General features: G+C 40.7%; 1 protein-coding gene across 1 annotated transcript in view; it reads left to right on the top strand.

Annotated features, from left to right (window-relative positions):
- The first annotated feature begins 4,372 nt into the window (after positions 1 to 4,372).
- The window catches only part of COX16 (cytochrome c oxidase assembly factor COX16), a 33,534-nt gene continuing 22,803 nt past the window's right edge, over positions 4,373 to 15,103 (top strand). The window contains 2 exon segments of the mRNA XM_079908369.1: positions 4,373 to 4,582; positions 11,588 to 11,659. Coding sequence (XP_079764495.1) covers positions 4,514 to 4,582; positions 11,588 to 11,659 — 141 coding nt within the window. The 5' untranslated portion in view covers positions 4,373 to 4,513.

Below are 15,103 nucleotides of genomic sequence, written 5' to 3' on the forward strand. Positions count from 1 at the left end.
GAGGAGAGAAGTTCAAGAAGGAGATAGTATTGTGAAATGTTATAGGAAGTTTAATTCAAGTTGGGGCATTTGTACTAGTTCACAAATAGTACAGATGTGAACTGTTGTGCAAGCTTCTTAACCTTTCTGAGCCTCAATGTGTGCACCTGTAAAATGAGTCTGGAATCATGCTCTTCCAAAATTTTAAGATTTTTAGTGAATTAAATTATATACTAGATGTCAATTATGAAACCAGATGATTCATGAAGTAATCTTTCTGTACCATAGCCATTAAATTTGGCCATAGTTCTAAAACCTAACTTTGGTATTAAAGCTCTCAAGATTGGTGATTTTTTTGGTTTGTTTTTTTTGCGGTACTTGGGCCTCTCACTGTTGTGGCCTCTCCCGTTGCGGAGCACAGGCTCCAGACGCGCAGGCTCAGTGGCCATGGCTCACGGGCCTAGCGGCTCCACGGCATGTGGGATCTTCCCAGACCAGGGCACGAACACGCGTCCGCTGCATCGGCAGGCGGACTCTCAACCATTGTGCCACCAGGGAAGCCCCTTGAATTGGTGATTTTGATAACAACACTGCCATATACTTGCATGAGTTAAGTGATGGTAGAGCAGATACTGGAGGATTATGTAACTTGGCTAGATATCAAGAACATACTAGTGCTGAGGGACTGGCATGGACGGTGGAGATGCCTTGTTTTCTGGATGTAAATTTTTATAAACTGCCACGTGGAAGCGTGACAGTTAAGATGGCTGGGTCAACTATTTTTCTGTTTATTAACACTAGAAACACACAGTTGAGATTTGAGTCATATTTATGGGAAAGCAACAGAAGCCATACTGATGAGCTATTTTGTGTTTTTTGTGAGAATTGTAAAAGTGACAACAAATATCACTTTGATTTAACAAATAGGTAAAGTGAGGTATACAGTAGTGATGCTTAAGGTGAGGATACGTGTTATTTGTTGTTGGGAAAACTAGTAAAATAATCTTGTTCTGCCTTCAGAGGCAGAAGCAGGCCTCTGAGCGACCTGTGACCTTGCCTGGACTGCACGCCTGCTTGCACACCTAACAATTATTGCTAGCAAGTCAAATGGTGCTTACAATAAGAAAGGGAGTGGGTCTTGCAATGTCTTGAGCCCTGAGGACCTGGCCAGTCCCCTGGAGTCTGGAAAACCTTGTGACTCACATGGTGAAATCAACAGCATTGTTAAAGTGAATCCCGAGCTGCAATTTTTTTTTTTTTTTTTTTTTTTTTTTTTTTGCGGTACGCAGGCCTCTCACTGTTGTGGCCTCTCCCGCTGCGGAGCACAGGCTCCGGACGCGCAGGCTCAGCGGCCATGGCTCACGGGCCTAGCCCCTCCGCGGCATGTGGGATCTTCCCGGACCGGGGCACAAACCCGTGTGCCCTGCATTGGCAGGCAGACTTTCAACCACTGCGCCACCAGGGAAGCCCCCGAGCTGCATTTTTGCACGCAAACTGATATCAGTTTGTGGCCTGGAATTACAAACGGAAGCCCCCAGAACTCTAATCTAAAGTCTCACCCGTTGGGTGGACGCACCACCCGGGACCCTTCCCTACTGGGGGTCCAGATTGCTGTTACTCAGAACCTCCCAGCTTCTGTTTGGATCTGGAAGTAGGTGTTGGCCCAATCCAGTGATGCATATGCCCTGTTGTATTTCTCTAATATTCTTATTCCTTTCCTTCTAATGATTGTATATTAAAATTAAGTTAAATCAGCTTTCATTAAAGAGTGGATTAAAGCTGTTTATTTGTGTCAAATGAGTGGTAATTTTGCCAGCGAATCCAACGAACCTTAAAACTGAAAGCAGGCTTTCGGCAAAACATTTCTTAAGTGCTTAAATGCCACACTGCCCCCAATTTTATCTCATGAAAACTTTCCAGCATACTTGTAATACCTACTATTTAGTTGCTCCTTCGAGATCATTTCAAGGTTCTTAATAAGGGCTTATTTGGATGATGGAATAAATGGAAGACTGAAGACCTATATTCTCTTAAATTGAATATATGCTTTATCTGATAAGGGTAACAGATTATTAGCTATGGCATTACCTAGAATACATGTATATGGTTTAATCCATTATTGACTATTCATTGAGTGCCAGCCTTTATTGGAGTCAGATCCATAAGGTGACATTTTATGTAGTGAAAAGGTAGGAAAAGGTCTGGACTTTTAGAACAGTTCCCTCGGCATTTAAGATATGAGGAAAAGTTGGAGAAGTAATACACTTGACTAACCTGGATGCTGTATGAGTTCTGAAGTATCAAAAGAAGTGACTAAGGCGAGAGGCAATGCCATATACAAATTCTTGCACACTTCACAATACATTCTCTAATAAATCCTATGGCCCTATATGTTTCTGTCTCTGCACAGAGATAAGTTAAACAAACAAACATACAACAAAAAATGTAAGCCAAACAATTCAAAATAAAATACAAAGGAATCACAGCACTGAAGGAGACTATTCATAAACCTTAGCAACCCTGTTCACAAGACCATCTCTGCAATCCTAAATTCTCCTGTATTCTACAACTGCTCCAGACTCTTTCCCATGAATCTAAATAATTTTCTCCCAGCAACTATGTAGTGTGACTTAACCTCTCAGGCTAAGTCTTCCCACCTTTCTTACTGCTCCAGTCCCCAGGTTTGCAAGGTGTCTCTTTTTTGGAGAGATTGGGGTTGGGGAAGATTGGAGAAATAGGGGTAAGAGAAGGGATTAGCAGTCTTACTTTAATAAACCTTACCCTGATCACTTTAAAATCTTCCTGGTTCAGTTCAGGTGATGCTCTGGGGGAGGGGGTTGATACATTTGCTCAGCCCCAAAACTCAAAACAAAACCCCGAAGTTCAAATTCAAACCCTGAACTATTCTTTCCACTCTCCTTTTTTTCATCTTTCTTATATACTGTTTGGACTTACAATGACTTTGTACACCAAAACCGACAATACAGTGTCATAGAGCTCTGTGATATATTTTAGTCAAAGCCTAGTGGAGCTCTGAAGAGGAAATAATTTACATTGCCTGTGGAGTAAGGGAGGCTTCAAGAACCTGGTGTCCCTAAAGCTGCATCTGGAAGATGTGGAAGTTCATGCAATACTCAGGGAGTTAATATCTCCTCCAGGATGGAGCATGGAGTGAATGAAGAACAGTGGTAGTAAAGGCAGGCCAAAGTCATATTACAAACGCCCTTCAATTACTTGCTAAGAAAATTGGAGTGACTATTGTAGGCAGAAAAAAAGAGGAGAATCTCATCATTATCTATGTCTCTTAGATAACTGTCAGCAGTGTGGGAGATAGACTTGAGTTCATAATTAAGGTTTTGTTTTTGTTTTTTAAGTTTTTTGGCCGCACCCATGGCATGTGGGATCTCAGTTCCCCCCACCAGGGATAGAACCGGCACCCTCTGCATTGGAAGTGCAGAGTCTTAACCACTGGTCTGCCGGGGAAGTCCCTATAATTAAGGTTTTTTGTGTGTTTCTGTTGTTGTTTTTGGGCCTAGATATGAGTGTTAACTAGATCAGCCTAAAGGCAGGAAGGAGATCAGGAATTTCTTTTCTACAGACACTTAGGGGTGAATTTAATAGATGGAAAGATGATAAGGGATTAAACCAGGAATATTTCAGTGGCAATAAAGAGGCAGGGATAGATGGAAAGATTTCAGGGATAGCATGGGAAATGTGAGTCATGTCACCTGCACTCTATACTATTATGTAACCTCAAACACTTGACAGTTGAGGCTTCCTCTGACTCATCCTGGCAAATGGCACACATTGCGGGGAGGTCTGTTTCCCAAGCTACCTATGGTTCATTCGTGTGCCCAGTAGATTGCCAGTCTCTTTAAGGCAGGGATCATATCTCTTCTTCTCTGTGTCCCACAGAATGGTGTGCTGGATGGTTGATGAATGAGTGGAAACTAGACATTCATAAATGACTGAAGATTACACGCAACCTGGCAATAAAAGCACTAACATTAAAAATTCACGGATAGCAAGACACTACACCAATTAACGTTAAACCTAAACTTTCACAGCACTTTTTCCCCCCATCTTTTTTAAGCTGGTAAACTACCCATCCCACACGTAACTATAGAGGCTAAAGTACTGGCTTCAAAGTAACTTTTTTTAAACAGATTTTATTGAGCGGATTTTATGTGCCAGGGAGTGTTCTAAGAAGAGACCCACAACACAGGAGGTACAGGTTTCTATATCCTTTGACGGTTACTACACACACGACGTAAGTCCCTAAGTCCCGATTGCAAACCAGCTTGCCGGACCAAACCTCTGACGCTCGAATTTCCGGGGGGAAGCGTGAGTATGTTACTACGGATCGATTGCTTTTGCCTGGCGGAGACCTATCTGGAAGGGCCCTGCACTGGGAGGCAAAGGAAAGGAGGTTAGTAAAGGACGTACTCCTCGGGAGGGACCCAGAGCCACTGAGATTCGGAAGGCCACGCTGGCCTGTTTGGCTGGGCATCCAAGCGGGTCGGAGAGTTCAGTCATGTTCGCCCCCGCGGTGATGCGCGCCCTGCGCAAGAATAAGACTCTTCGCTACGGAGTTCCCATGTTGGTGAGCGCCGTGAGAAAAAGTGGGGGAGGGATTCCGGAAGGGGTGGGACCACAAGTCTGGCTGGAAGGAGAGTTCTGTGAAACTGTAGCGCGTGCGACCGGGAACCGCAGTCTGGGCTAGGAAGGGGCTGGCGTTTAGGCGGTCCTAGTCTCCTAGTCTCTCCCCGCGCTGGTAGTGGGATCTCGAGTCCCCCTTTTACCTCTTTGGTAGTTACCTGGATGTGCTTCTGGAGTGATGTCAGAACCAGATTTTAACCCAAGTCTGGGTGATTACTAACCTTCCATCCTACCCCGCTCCGCGCCCGCCCGCCCCCAGCTACAGCTTGACGATACTCTGCATCATTGGAACTAGTTGTATTTACTTAATTTAACTGTATAATTTCGGGCATCTTCAGGTGTCAGCTTATTAGTTTGTGAACTGGCTTAATTCTTCCAGGCTTGTGATGAGTTAAAGAAATCCTTGTGAATTGAACGAAGCACGTTGTAGCAGCCCTCAAAACATGGTCGCTGAATTATAGTTGATATTTTTAAAGCACGTTGAAAGTAGTTTGGGTGTCTATTTCTTTGCATCTGTTCCTACGCGGAGTTCCCAGAAGGTTGCGTTCGTCTTGAAATTTAGATTGTTGTTGGCTTAACACACCACCAACCCGAGTGGGAATCCAGCGAGACCACTCCGTTTCTTTTCAGTTTGACCTTGGCAAGTTACTTTGCTTCAGCAAGCCTTGATGTCATAGTAAATGAAACAATTTAAATGAAAAGCATGTGGACAAAGTCCACTTTCTTTTAAATAGTTTATTGCTTTGGTATGGATTTGGTACAGGTGAAGTTACTAGCTTTTGCATTTAAGCAGGACTAAAGGAAAGAAATGACCTTAGAAAAGTAATGAGTTTTTTTACTCATCTTTGATGAATGCGGATTTCTTGCTCATCTTCGGAAACTCCTTTTTATCTATCTTTCTAAAAGTTTAAAGAAAGCTGTAAGACAATGTAGCTGATGGGGAATGTGTAAAAACTATCCTCCCTGTAGATTCCCCTGCCACAAAATAGAGATCCATTCAAAAATACTGTGATTGTAGTCATTACCTTGAGGTCACCTGCATGTCCCACTGGAAGACAGTTTGATTTTGTTTCTTATCTTTCAAAATCATCAAAGCTAAGCTCTTAAAACCAGTAGTATTAAAGTACCTTCTAAGGTTTCCCTCATTTGTTTTATTTCATGGAGTGGAGACTACCACAGTAGACTTCTTCCCAAGTGTATTTCTCTATACTGGTCTCTGTGTCTATATTGGACCTGTACTATACTGGACCTAGGTCTGTGCTGTTTCAAAATATGGGTCCTAGACATATAACTACTTTTGTAGAGGAAAATGTTGAATTCAGTACTCTAAAACCCAACACTACTAGAAAGACCTCAAAAGATACATCGTCTTCATCATGTATCAGTCAAATATTCCGTAATTACTATAGTATACTACTATACTTCAAGTTGAAATTATTTCCTCTCTTAGATAAATGTTAATGCTTGCTTCATAAGAATCTTTATTCAGCAACATACAGAAGAGGACTTAGAGTACCAGGTATAGGCCAATAATACTGTCCTTCCCTGCTCTCCCAAACCACTTGAAAAAGAGAATATATTTGTTGTCTCCCAAACCACTTGAAAAAGAGAGTATGTTTGTTGTTTCAGTTTCCACACTGTGCATTTAGTCGGCAGAATTTACCTTTCTAATCTGACCAGTGACTACTGGTTTCTACATTCTAAAAAATGAGCCCGTTTAATGTTTTCTGTTCAGTTGTTTTTAGTTTATTCAGTGTTATGCAACTATCACCACAGTCTAATTTTAGAACATTTTCATCACCCTAAGAGAAACACCATACTCACTAGTAGCCACTTCGTGTTGTCCCCTACCCTTCTCCCATCCTAGTTAACCACTAATCTACTTCTGTCTATAGATTTCATAGATAATATAACTTATGGTCTTTTGTGACTGACTTTGTTCACTTAGCATAATGTTTTCAGGGTTCATTCATGTAACGTATCAAAACTTCATTCCTTTTAATGGCTAATATTCCATCAGTTGGAATATTTATTTTTCATTGATGAACATTTAGGTTGTTTTCATTTCTTGGCTATTATGAATGATGCTGCTATGAACATTCATGTACGGATTTTTGTATGGATGTGTTTTCATTTCTCTTGAGTAAATACCTAGTAGTAGAAATGCTGGGTCATATGGTAACTCCATGTTTAACATTTTGAGGAACTGCCAAGCTATTTCCCAAAAACTACGTCATTTTACGTTCCCACCAGCAATATATGAGGCTTCTGATTTTTCCATTCTTGCCAACAGTTTTCATTGTCCACTTTTGTTTTTAAATTAAACCCTTACTAGTGGGTGTGAAGTGGTATCTCACTGTGGTTTTGATTTGCATTTCCCTAATGACTAATGATGCAGGACATTCGTTCATACAGTGGATTATTGTTTATCTGTATATCTTCTTTGGGGAAATGTCTATTCAAGTCCTTTGCCCATTTTTAAATGGGGCTGTTTTTGTTTTTATTGGGCAGAGGTTTTCTTAAACACCTGGAAGCAGTAAGTTTCCCAGTGTTTGTCAAGGGGCTCTGTGTGCTTGATTGGGTATGCCTTCAGTACCCAGGCAGGTTACACTTCGCCTTAAGCTGTTACTTCTTGCTTGCTCAGAGCCTCAAGGTTAGCCACAGGTGAGTGTTTAGGGCCTTCTCAGATCTCTCCTGAGCTTACGCGCTGCTCTGGGCACGTGGACAGTTCTGCTCATGTGCATGTCCTTCCAGAGTGTCAGGAATATGTTTGAGCTTTTCAGAGTCCGCTATGGACACCTTATGCCTCATATTTTCCTTTGAGTTTTTTGGTTAGACTATTCCTTGCCCTGTTTTCTACCACCTCAGGCAGTATGATGTTAAACAATGGCCTCTGAAGTTTTTCAGCAAACACTTCCAGGGAGAAGTCTGTTTGCACTAGTTGAACTCCAAGTCAGGAAAACTAAAGACAGCCTTGTGAGTGGGTCTTCCAGGGAACCACCAGACTGGTCAAATAATGAAAATTCTCAGGGAATAAGACTTCAAGGAGCTCCACCCCATTATGCCCCTTCCAGCGGTTACTGCTTTATATCATGATTTTAGACTGCTGGTTTTCATGTTTACCAAGGAGTGTGGATCGAGTCGTGGGAACAGGTAGGCTAAAAATGCCACCAAGCTTTCTGCTTTAACCGAGATTCAGTCATTCTCCTTACATAAATGTTCCCAACATTACTGCAGGCCTTTTTTAATTTCCAAAGTTCTGAAAAAGTAGATTTGACAACTTTTGCCAGTGTTCTCATTGCTTTAATGGAGAGGGTTTTTGGAGATTCTTACTCTGTTTCACTGATGTCACCTTTTTTGTTGGTTTTTTTTTTTTTTGTCTTTGCTGAAATTTTCTAATTTTTCACTTGTTTATTGCTCTTTGAGGCACTTTTATGATGGTTCCTTTAAAATCTTTGCTAATGTCACTTGATAGTCTTTCCTAATTCAAGTTGCTGTTTCCTGATTCTTGTAACAAGTGAATGTTTATTTTATCTTGGACGTTCTGTATAGTATGTTAGGAAACTTTATATTCTCTTTAGGTCTTCTACTTTAGCAGCGGTCACCATGCTTGCATTAAGCTTGTGGATAGAAGTTAATGTAGGCAGAGTAGATCAAACACTGTGCCCTGGGGGTACTCCAAGTTCAGAGGGTTGGGGTGTACAGGAGGGACCAATACAGGAGACTGAGAAGGGTTCTCAGTGAGGTAAAAGGAAAACCAGGTTTAAGGGAAGAGAAGGAAAATGTGATCAACGGTGTCCAATTTTGCTCATGAAATAAGATGAGAACAGAGAGCTAAACGTTGCATTTAGTAATATGATGTCAGTGATGGTTGGAATGGGTCTGAGAGAAAGTGGAAAGAGCAGCAAGCACAGACAACTTGTTTGAGAAATTTTACTGCAGGTGAGAACAAAGAAACGGGCTAAGAACATGGGGAAGTAAGGTCTAGAGAAATCTGGTAATAAGATGGGAGAAATGATAGCATTTTTTATGATGAATCATGCAGTGTGGTGAGCAAGATTTTTGATGAATCACTGCCCTTCAGTATATAAGATGGTTGGGATCTAGTGCAGAAATGAAGATATTTAGCTAGGAGTGTAGATACCATGGTAATGAGTGGTCGGTAGTACAGTGCCATGTTGACACTAACTATGTAGCATTAGTACAGACTTCATAGATTAAGTGCACAGTTCTCCGTAAAACTCCCCTCATCAGACACCAGCTGAAAGCTGTGCGATATTAGGCCACCTGTGCTTCTGATCAACTGGTTACAAATTCAGTGGTTCCTAATAGCCCCTCAGGTTCAATAATTCAGTAGAATGACTCACAGAACTCAGGAAAGCACTATACTTAGGATTATTGTTTTATCATAAAGGTTATGAATTAAGAGCAGTTGAAAGAAGAGACCCTTAGGGCAAGGTCTGGGGAATGTCCCAAAGGCAGAGTTTCCCTGTTTTCTCCCTGTGGAATCAGGGTATGCCACCATCTCAGCACACTGATGTGTTCACCAACCAGGAAGCTCATCAAGAGGTTTTCATTGGGATTTTCATCATCTATGGTTGATTGGATCATTGGCTGTGTGACTGAACTCAATCTCCAGCCCCACTCTTTCCTCCTTGGAGGTCAGGAGATCAGGTTGCTATCACATGGCTCAAGGCCCCCACCCTCTAGTCACATGGTTGATCATTCCAGCATGGTCAACCTCTATGCTGTGATTATGTAGGGACCCACAATGAGTCACCTCATTGGTATAAACTCAGATGTGGTCCCAATAATAAAGATGCTCCTGTCACTCAGGAAATTCCAAGTGAGTAGCTCCCTCCCAAGAACCCAGGACCAAGACCAGACAAATTCTTTATTATGTAACACGTGGGTATTGCGATGGCAGTTGTGCAGAAAAGAGATGATGGGGGCCTAGACTAGAATATTAGAAGAAGATATAGTCCGAAATTGTCAGATTTAAGAAATATTTTGACAGAACTCAGTGATGGATTAGATGTGAGATAGGAATTAGAGGAGCTAAAGATGACTCCAGAGAAGCTGGCTTGAGTAATTGGATGAAAGTATTTGACTTAATTGGGATGTGGAAGATTGATTAGCAGCAGATTGGGGCAGAAAGAGTGTTGGGGTAAAAAATCAAGAATTTTTTCATGTTAATTTATATATACCTGTTAAACTTTCAAGTGGAGATGTCAGGTAGGAGGGCAGGTCTTCACTTCAGTGGGATGTTTCCCACTGAAAATGTACATGTGGAAGTTGTTAGGTTATAGAAGCTATTTAAATCCGTGGAACTGGATGGCATCACCTAGGGACTCTTTTGGTTGTGAATAGGTAAAAAAGGTGTGAAGACTGAGCCTTTTGAAATACTCCAACAATTTGAGATGGGAAGGTGAGGAAGAATGAATAAAGGGAGGCTGAGAGGAGTTAGGAAAATCACAGGTGTGTTTTTTTTGTCACCAACCAGGGTTCTTGGCCTTCCTTAATCAACAGATATTGATAAGAGGCCAGACAAGAAATTCAGGCAAGACTTTATTAGCGGGGGGAGCGAAAACAGGTAACAGGTTCCCTCGCTCGCTCGAACCCCTAGGGTGGGGGCCAGCTGATTGCTTATATGGGGAGAGCGTAGGGATGTGTCCATGGGTGGGGCTAAAGGGGTGGCTTAGGTGGTCTGCCCACCCCTGTGTGGTGTTGAGTGTAGGGGGCATGTGCAGTACCCTGCTTTTACTCCTGACACCGTGTTTTTGCTCCCGGCTCTTCAGAAGCGGCAGTTGGGTTTTTGGTCTTTTTGTATCTTGTTGTGCATAATTTGTCCCAACTGTGCATGCTTGCAGTAATTTTTAGTCCCTAATACTTTCTTTGCATTTTGTTGCTGGAGGAGAAGTTTGTCCAGGTGCAAGCACTGCAGCAAAGGGTCCCAGGTCCCAGGTCCCAGCGTGTCCCATTTTCATTGGAACCAAGAGACAAAAAAGTTACTTTACTTATACAAAGAATGATTACATATTGACATTGGAAGTATTAGCTGGTTATATATAACAGATATTTTTCCTGGTTTCTTGTCTTTTGATTTGGTGTCATTTTTGTTTTATTTATTTGCAGATAAGAGACTAAATTTTTATGTGGTCAGGTTTATTGGGTTTTTAAATTCATAGCCTCAAGGTTTTGTTGGTATTCCAACTTCAAAATTGTAGAATTTTATATTTTACAGTGTTTTTATCTGTTTGTATTACTTTAATTGGTAATATTAAAATATTGATGGTAGGGATCAAACTTAATTTTTTTCCAAATTGCTAAACTTACAGCTTGAGGATGAGAGTGAAGCCCGTTAGATTATCGGAGGAGATGCTAAGCAGCAATGGCCATTCATGGGCTCTTTTAAGGTGTACCACATACTGAGAAGGGAAACATACTTCATGAGATTGTTTTATCACTTGGTTAGAAAATGGAGAAAAATGCTCTCTAATTGGCCTATTTTGCAAAATCATAAAATTGAAAGAATTCTAGTCTTGAAGAAGCAAGGCCAGGATTTTATTCCTGGATTTACCCATTACAATCATGGGCAAGTCATTTAGTTCGCTGTACTTTTATTTCCTCATCTATTAAGTGTATATTTTTTCCCCTAGCTCATAGGTCTTTTGTAAGAATCAACTAATATAATGCTTCTGATGGTGATATTTAAATAAGGTCAAGTACAGGTGGGGGTAATGATTTTGGTATTTGCTCATGTGCTAAAATGTTTCCCAGTGATAGTGTGTACTATATCTACTCTGAGAAGATGAATGGTAACTCACCAGGGAAAATAATCTATAAGATTTTGTATAATCTGCCACGGTTGGTGTTCAGATAAGTAATGTATAGATAGACTGAATTCTGCCCTTCTATTTTGTTTAATCGTTTCCCTGTCTTGTTTCAGTTGCTGATTGTTGGAGGTTCTTTTGGTCTTCGTGAGTTTTCACAAATCCGTTATGATGCTGTAAAGATTAAAGTAAGAACTGTCATTGGTGTTTGACATGTGTACATGTATGTTCTGGTTTATGAGACACGAATATTCAGTAAACTAAGCTGTCTTGAGTTTTATCTTGTTTTTTATGACTGATACATGGGGACTTCCCTGGTGATGCAGTGGTTAAGACTCTGCTCTTCCAATGCAGGGGACATGGGTTCGATCCCTGGTCAGGGAACTAAGATCCCACATGCTGCATGGTGATGCCAAAAAATAAAATAACTAACTAACTAAATATAATAAAAATAATACAAACAGCTGTTTAAACAAAAAGACTGATATATGATCTTTGGACTCTTTAAAAAAATTTTTTTATACAATTTCTAAAGGTTACTTTGCTTTTACAGTTATTACAAAATATTGGCTATATTCCCTATGTCGCACATTATATCCTTGAGCCTGTCTTACACCCAACAGTGTGTACTGCCCATGCCTTCACCCCTGTTGCCCCTCCCCCCTCCCCACTGGTAACCTCTAGTTTGTTTTTTATATTTGTGAGTCTGCTTCCTTTTTTGTTGTATTCACTAGTTTGTGATATTTTTTAGAATCCACATATACGTTATCATACAGTATTTATCTTTCTCTGATTTATTTCACTTAGCATAATGCCCTCCAAGTCCATCCATGTTGCTGCAAATGGCAAAATTTCATTCTTTTTTTTATGGCTAAGTAAAACATACGTGTGTGTCTGTGTGTGTGTATGTATATATATATATATATATATATATACACACACACACAGACACACACGCATTTTTTTTTTTTGCAAATTATGGGTTTTTTTTTAAGATCTTTATTGGAGTATAATTGCTTTACAATGGTGTGTTAGTTTCTGCTGTGTAACAAAGTGAATCAGCTATACATATACACGTATCCCCATATCTCCTCCCTCTTGCGTCTCCCTCCCACCCTCCCTATCCCACCCCTCTAGGTGGTCACAAAGCACCGAGCTGATCTCCCTGTGCGGCTGCTTCCCACTAGCTATCTATTTTACGTTTGGTAGTGTATATATGTCCATGCCACTCTCTCACTTTGTCACAGCTTACCCTTTCCCCTCCCCAGATCCTCAAGTCCATGCTCTAGTAGGTCTGACACACATCTTCTTTATCCATTCATCTGTTGATGGACACTTAGGTTGCTCCCATATCTTGGCAACTGTAAGTGATGCTGCTATGAACATTGGGGTGCATGTATCTTTTTGAATCAGTGTTTTTGGTTTTTTTTTTGATATATACACAGGAGTGGAATTTTGGGGTCATACTGTAGTTCTATTTTTAGTTTTTTGAGAGCCCTCCATACTGTTTTCCACAGTGGCTGCACCGATTTACATTCCCACCAACCGTGTAGGGGGGTTCCCTTTTCTCCACATCCTCACCAACATTTGTTGTGTTATTTTGATGGTAGCCATCCTGACAGGTGTGAGATGATATCATGTATACTCAATATACTAAGCAGTCTGAGTTTTATCTTGCTTTTCAAGGCTGATATATGATCTTTGGGCTCTTTCTTACTCTTTAAAATAACATTAATGATCACATGGAAGTGAATCATGAAATGTATAGAATTTAGTTATCTTTCTCCTCACTCACTAGAAACTTTGCAGTTCTGTTAGCTTTTTCCCATAAATATGCTCTGATGTAGCCATTTTTAGGATCTAGAAGGGACTAAAGAACAGGGGACAATAATTTCACTCCATTTTATTATTCTAATTGTAAATTGGCTATTTTGTATTAATACCAGTGAATTATAAATTATATTGATGTGTATCTTTAGTAACTAATACTAAAAGAAAGGAAAATTATCTTTCATTATAGTGATACCTGTCTTTTCATAGCGATCCTTTTAACGCGTATGCATTTGTGGTAGGACTGTAGTGGTTCCTGCGTAGATATATGACTGTCTTTATTTTTACAGGTGAGGAATCTGAGTCTCAGAGAGCTTAAGTAACTTGCTTAAGGCCATGTGGCTGTTTAGGGCTAGAACTAGGTTTCCCACCTCTGTGATTACACAATTACTGTCAAATTCAGGTCTGTTGTTACAGACCAATTCTGGCTCATTCATTCAGAAGTATGTAGCTTTTGTTCGTGGCACACCTCTGATATTTGAGGGTTTTTTCCTGAGTACGGGTGACCCTTGAACAACAGGGGTTTGAACTGTGCTGGTCCACTGATACCCAGATTTTTTTCAATAAATACTACAGTACTACACGATCTGCAGTTGGTTGAATCCACGGATGCAGAACTCGCAGATATGGCATGGCGGGCCAACTGTTATTTATTGAGGAAAATCCTTGTATAAGTGGACCCTCGAGGTTCAAACTCGTGTTTTCAAGGGTCAGGTGTATTTCATTAGCAGACCTCAGTAACGTTGGTGGGAGAGTATTAAAGGCCTATTCAATTTTTTCAGTTAATTTTATGGTTTAAGAGAAATACCAACGCTAGCTAGTCTTCTTCTTATTATTATTTTTTGCGGTACGCGGGCCTCTCACCGCTGCGGCCCCTCCCGCTGCGGAGCACAGGCTCCGGACGCAAAGGCCCAGCGGCCATGGCTCATGCACCCAGCCGCCCCGCGGCATGTGGGATCCCCCCGCACCGGGGCACGAACCCGCGTCCCCTGCACCGGCAGGCGGACCCCCAACCACTGCACCACTGGGGAAGCCCTAGCTAGTCTTAAAGACAGTAGGTATTAGAAAAAATAGTAAATTTAAAAGGAATATATACTTTCTATGAGGGAATAGAGCAATTATAACTGAGTTTTAAAGTTTCTGTTAGCATTCCAATTATTTTATTAAGGAATTTTTTCCCTTTTGCTTTAAGATGAAAGTTATAATAATCTGACTTTTAGAAATGGGATGGCATGTACATATTTGAAAAATAATTGAATATTTGTCATGTGTTTATCATATGTTAGATCCTACAGATAAAGATTCATGAAACTGGTTCTTATAAAGTTTATAGCATCATCAAGGCTGGGAGACATCTAATATAAAAATGTATCCAAACATACAATATAACAATGCCCAGTGAAATGCTGTATTAGAACTCTGCATAAAACATTACTAGAACTTCAAGGAGAAGCATACGGTTTAGACTTGGCAAAGGGGTATCAGAGAAGGTCTGCTAGAGGTATCAACCTTTGAATTAAGGTGAAGAATGAGTAAGAGTTAGCTAAATGATGGAAATGATTAGTATTATATAACATAGAGTGGCTAACATAGAGGGGAGGTTGGGGGAGCAAGATAGGAGGGAGGAGATTGTTTCAAGTGGAGATGCAGAGACCTGTTAAGACACTTTGGCAGTAGAGTATAGATGAACAATAATGGAATCTGAAATAAAACATTTGCAATGAAGATAGAAATGAACGGGTTCCAGAAAAATTTTTAGCAGCAAATTGATAGTGATGTAATATTAAAACCTGAATAAATAT

This window comes from Stenella coeruleoalba (assembly GCF_951394435.1).
Source record: "Stenella coeruleoalba genome assembly, chromosome: 2".
NCBI lineage: Eukaryota > Metazoa > Chordata > Mammalia > Artiodactyla > Delphinidae > Stenella > Stenella coeruleoalba.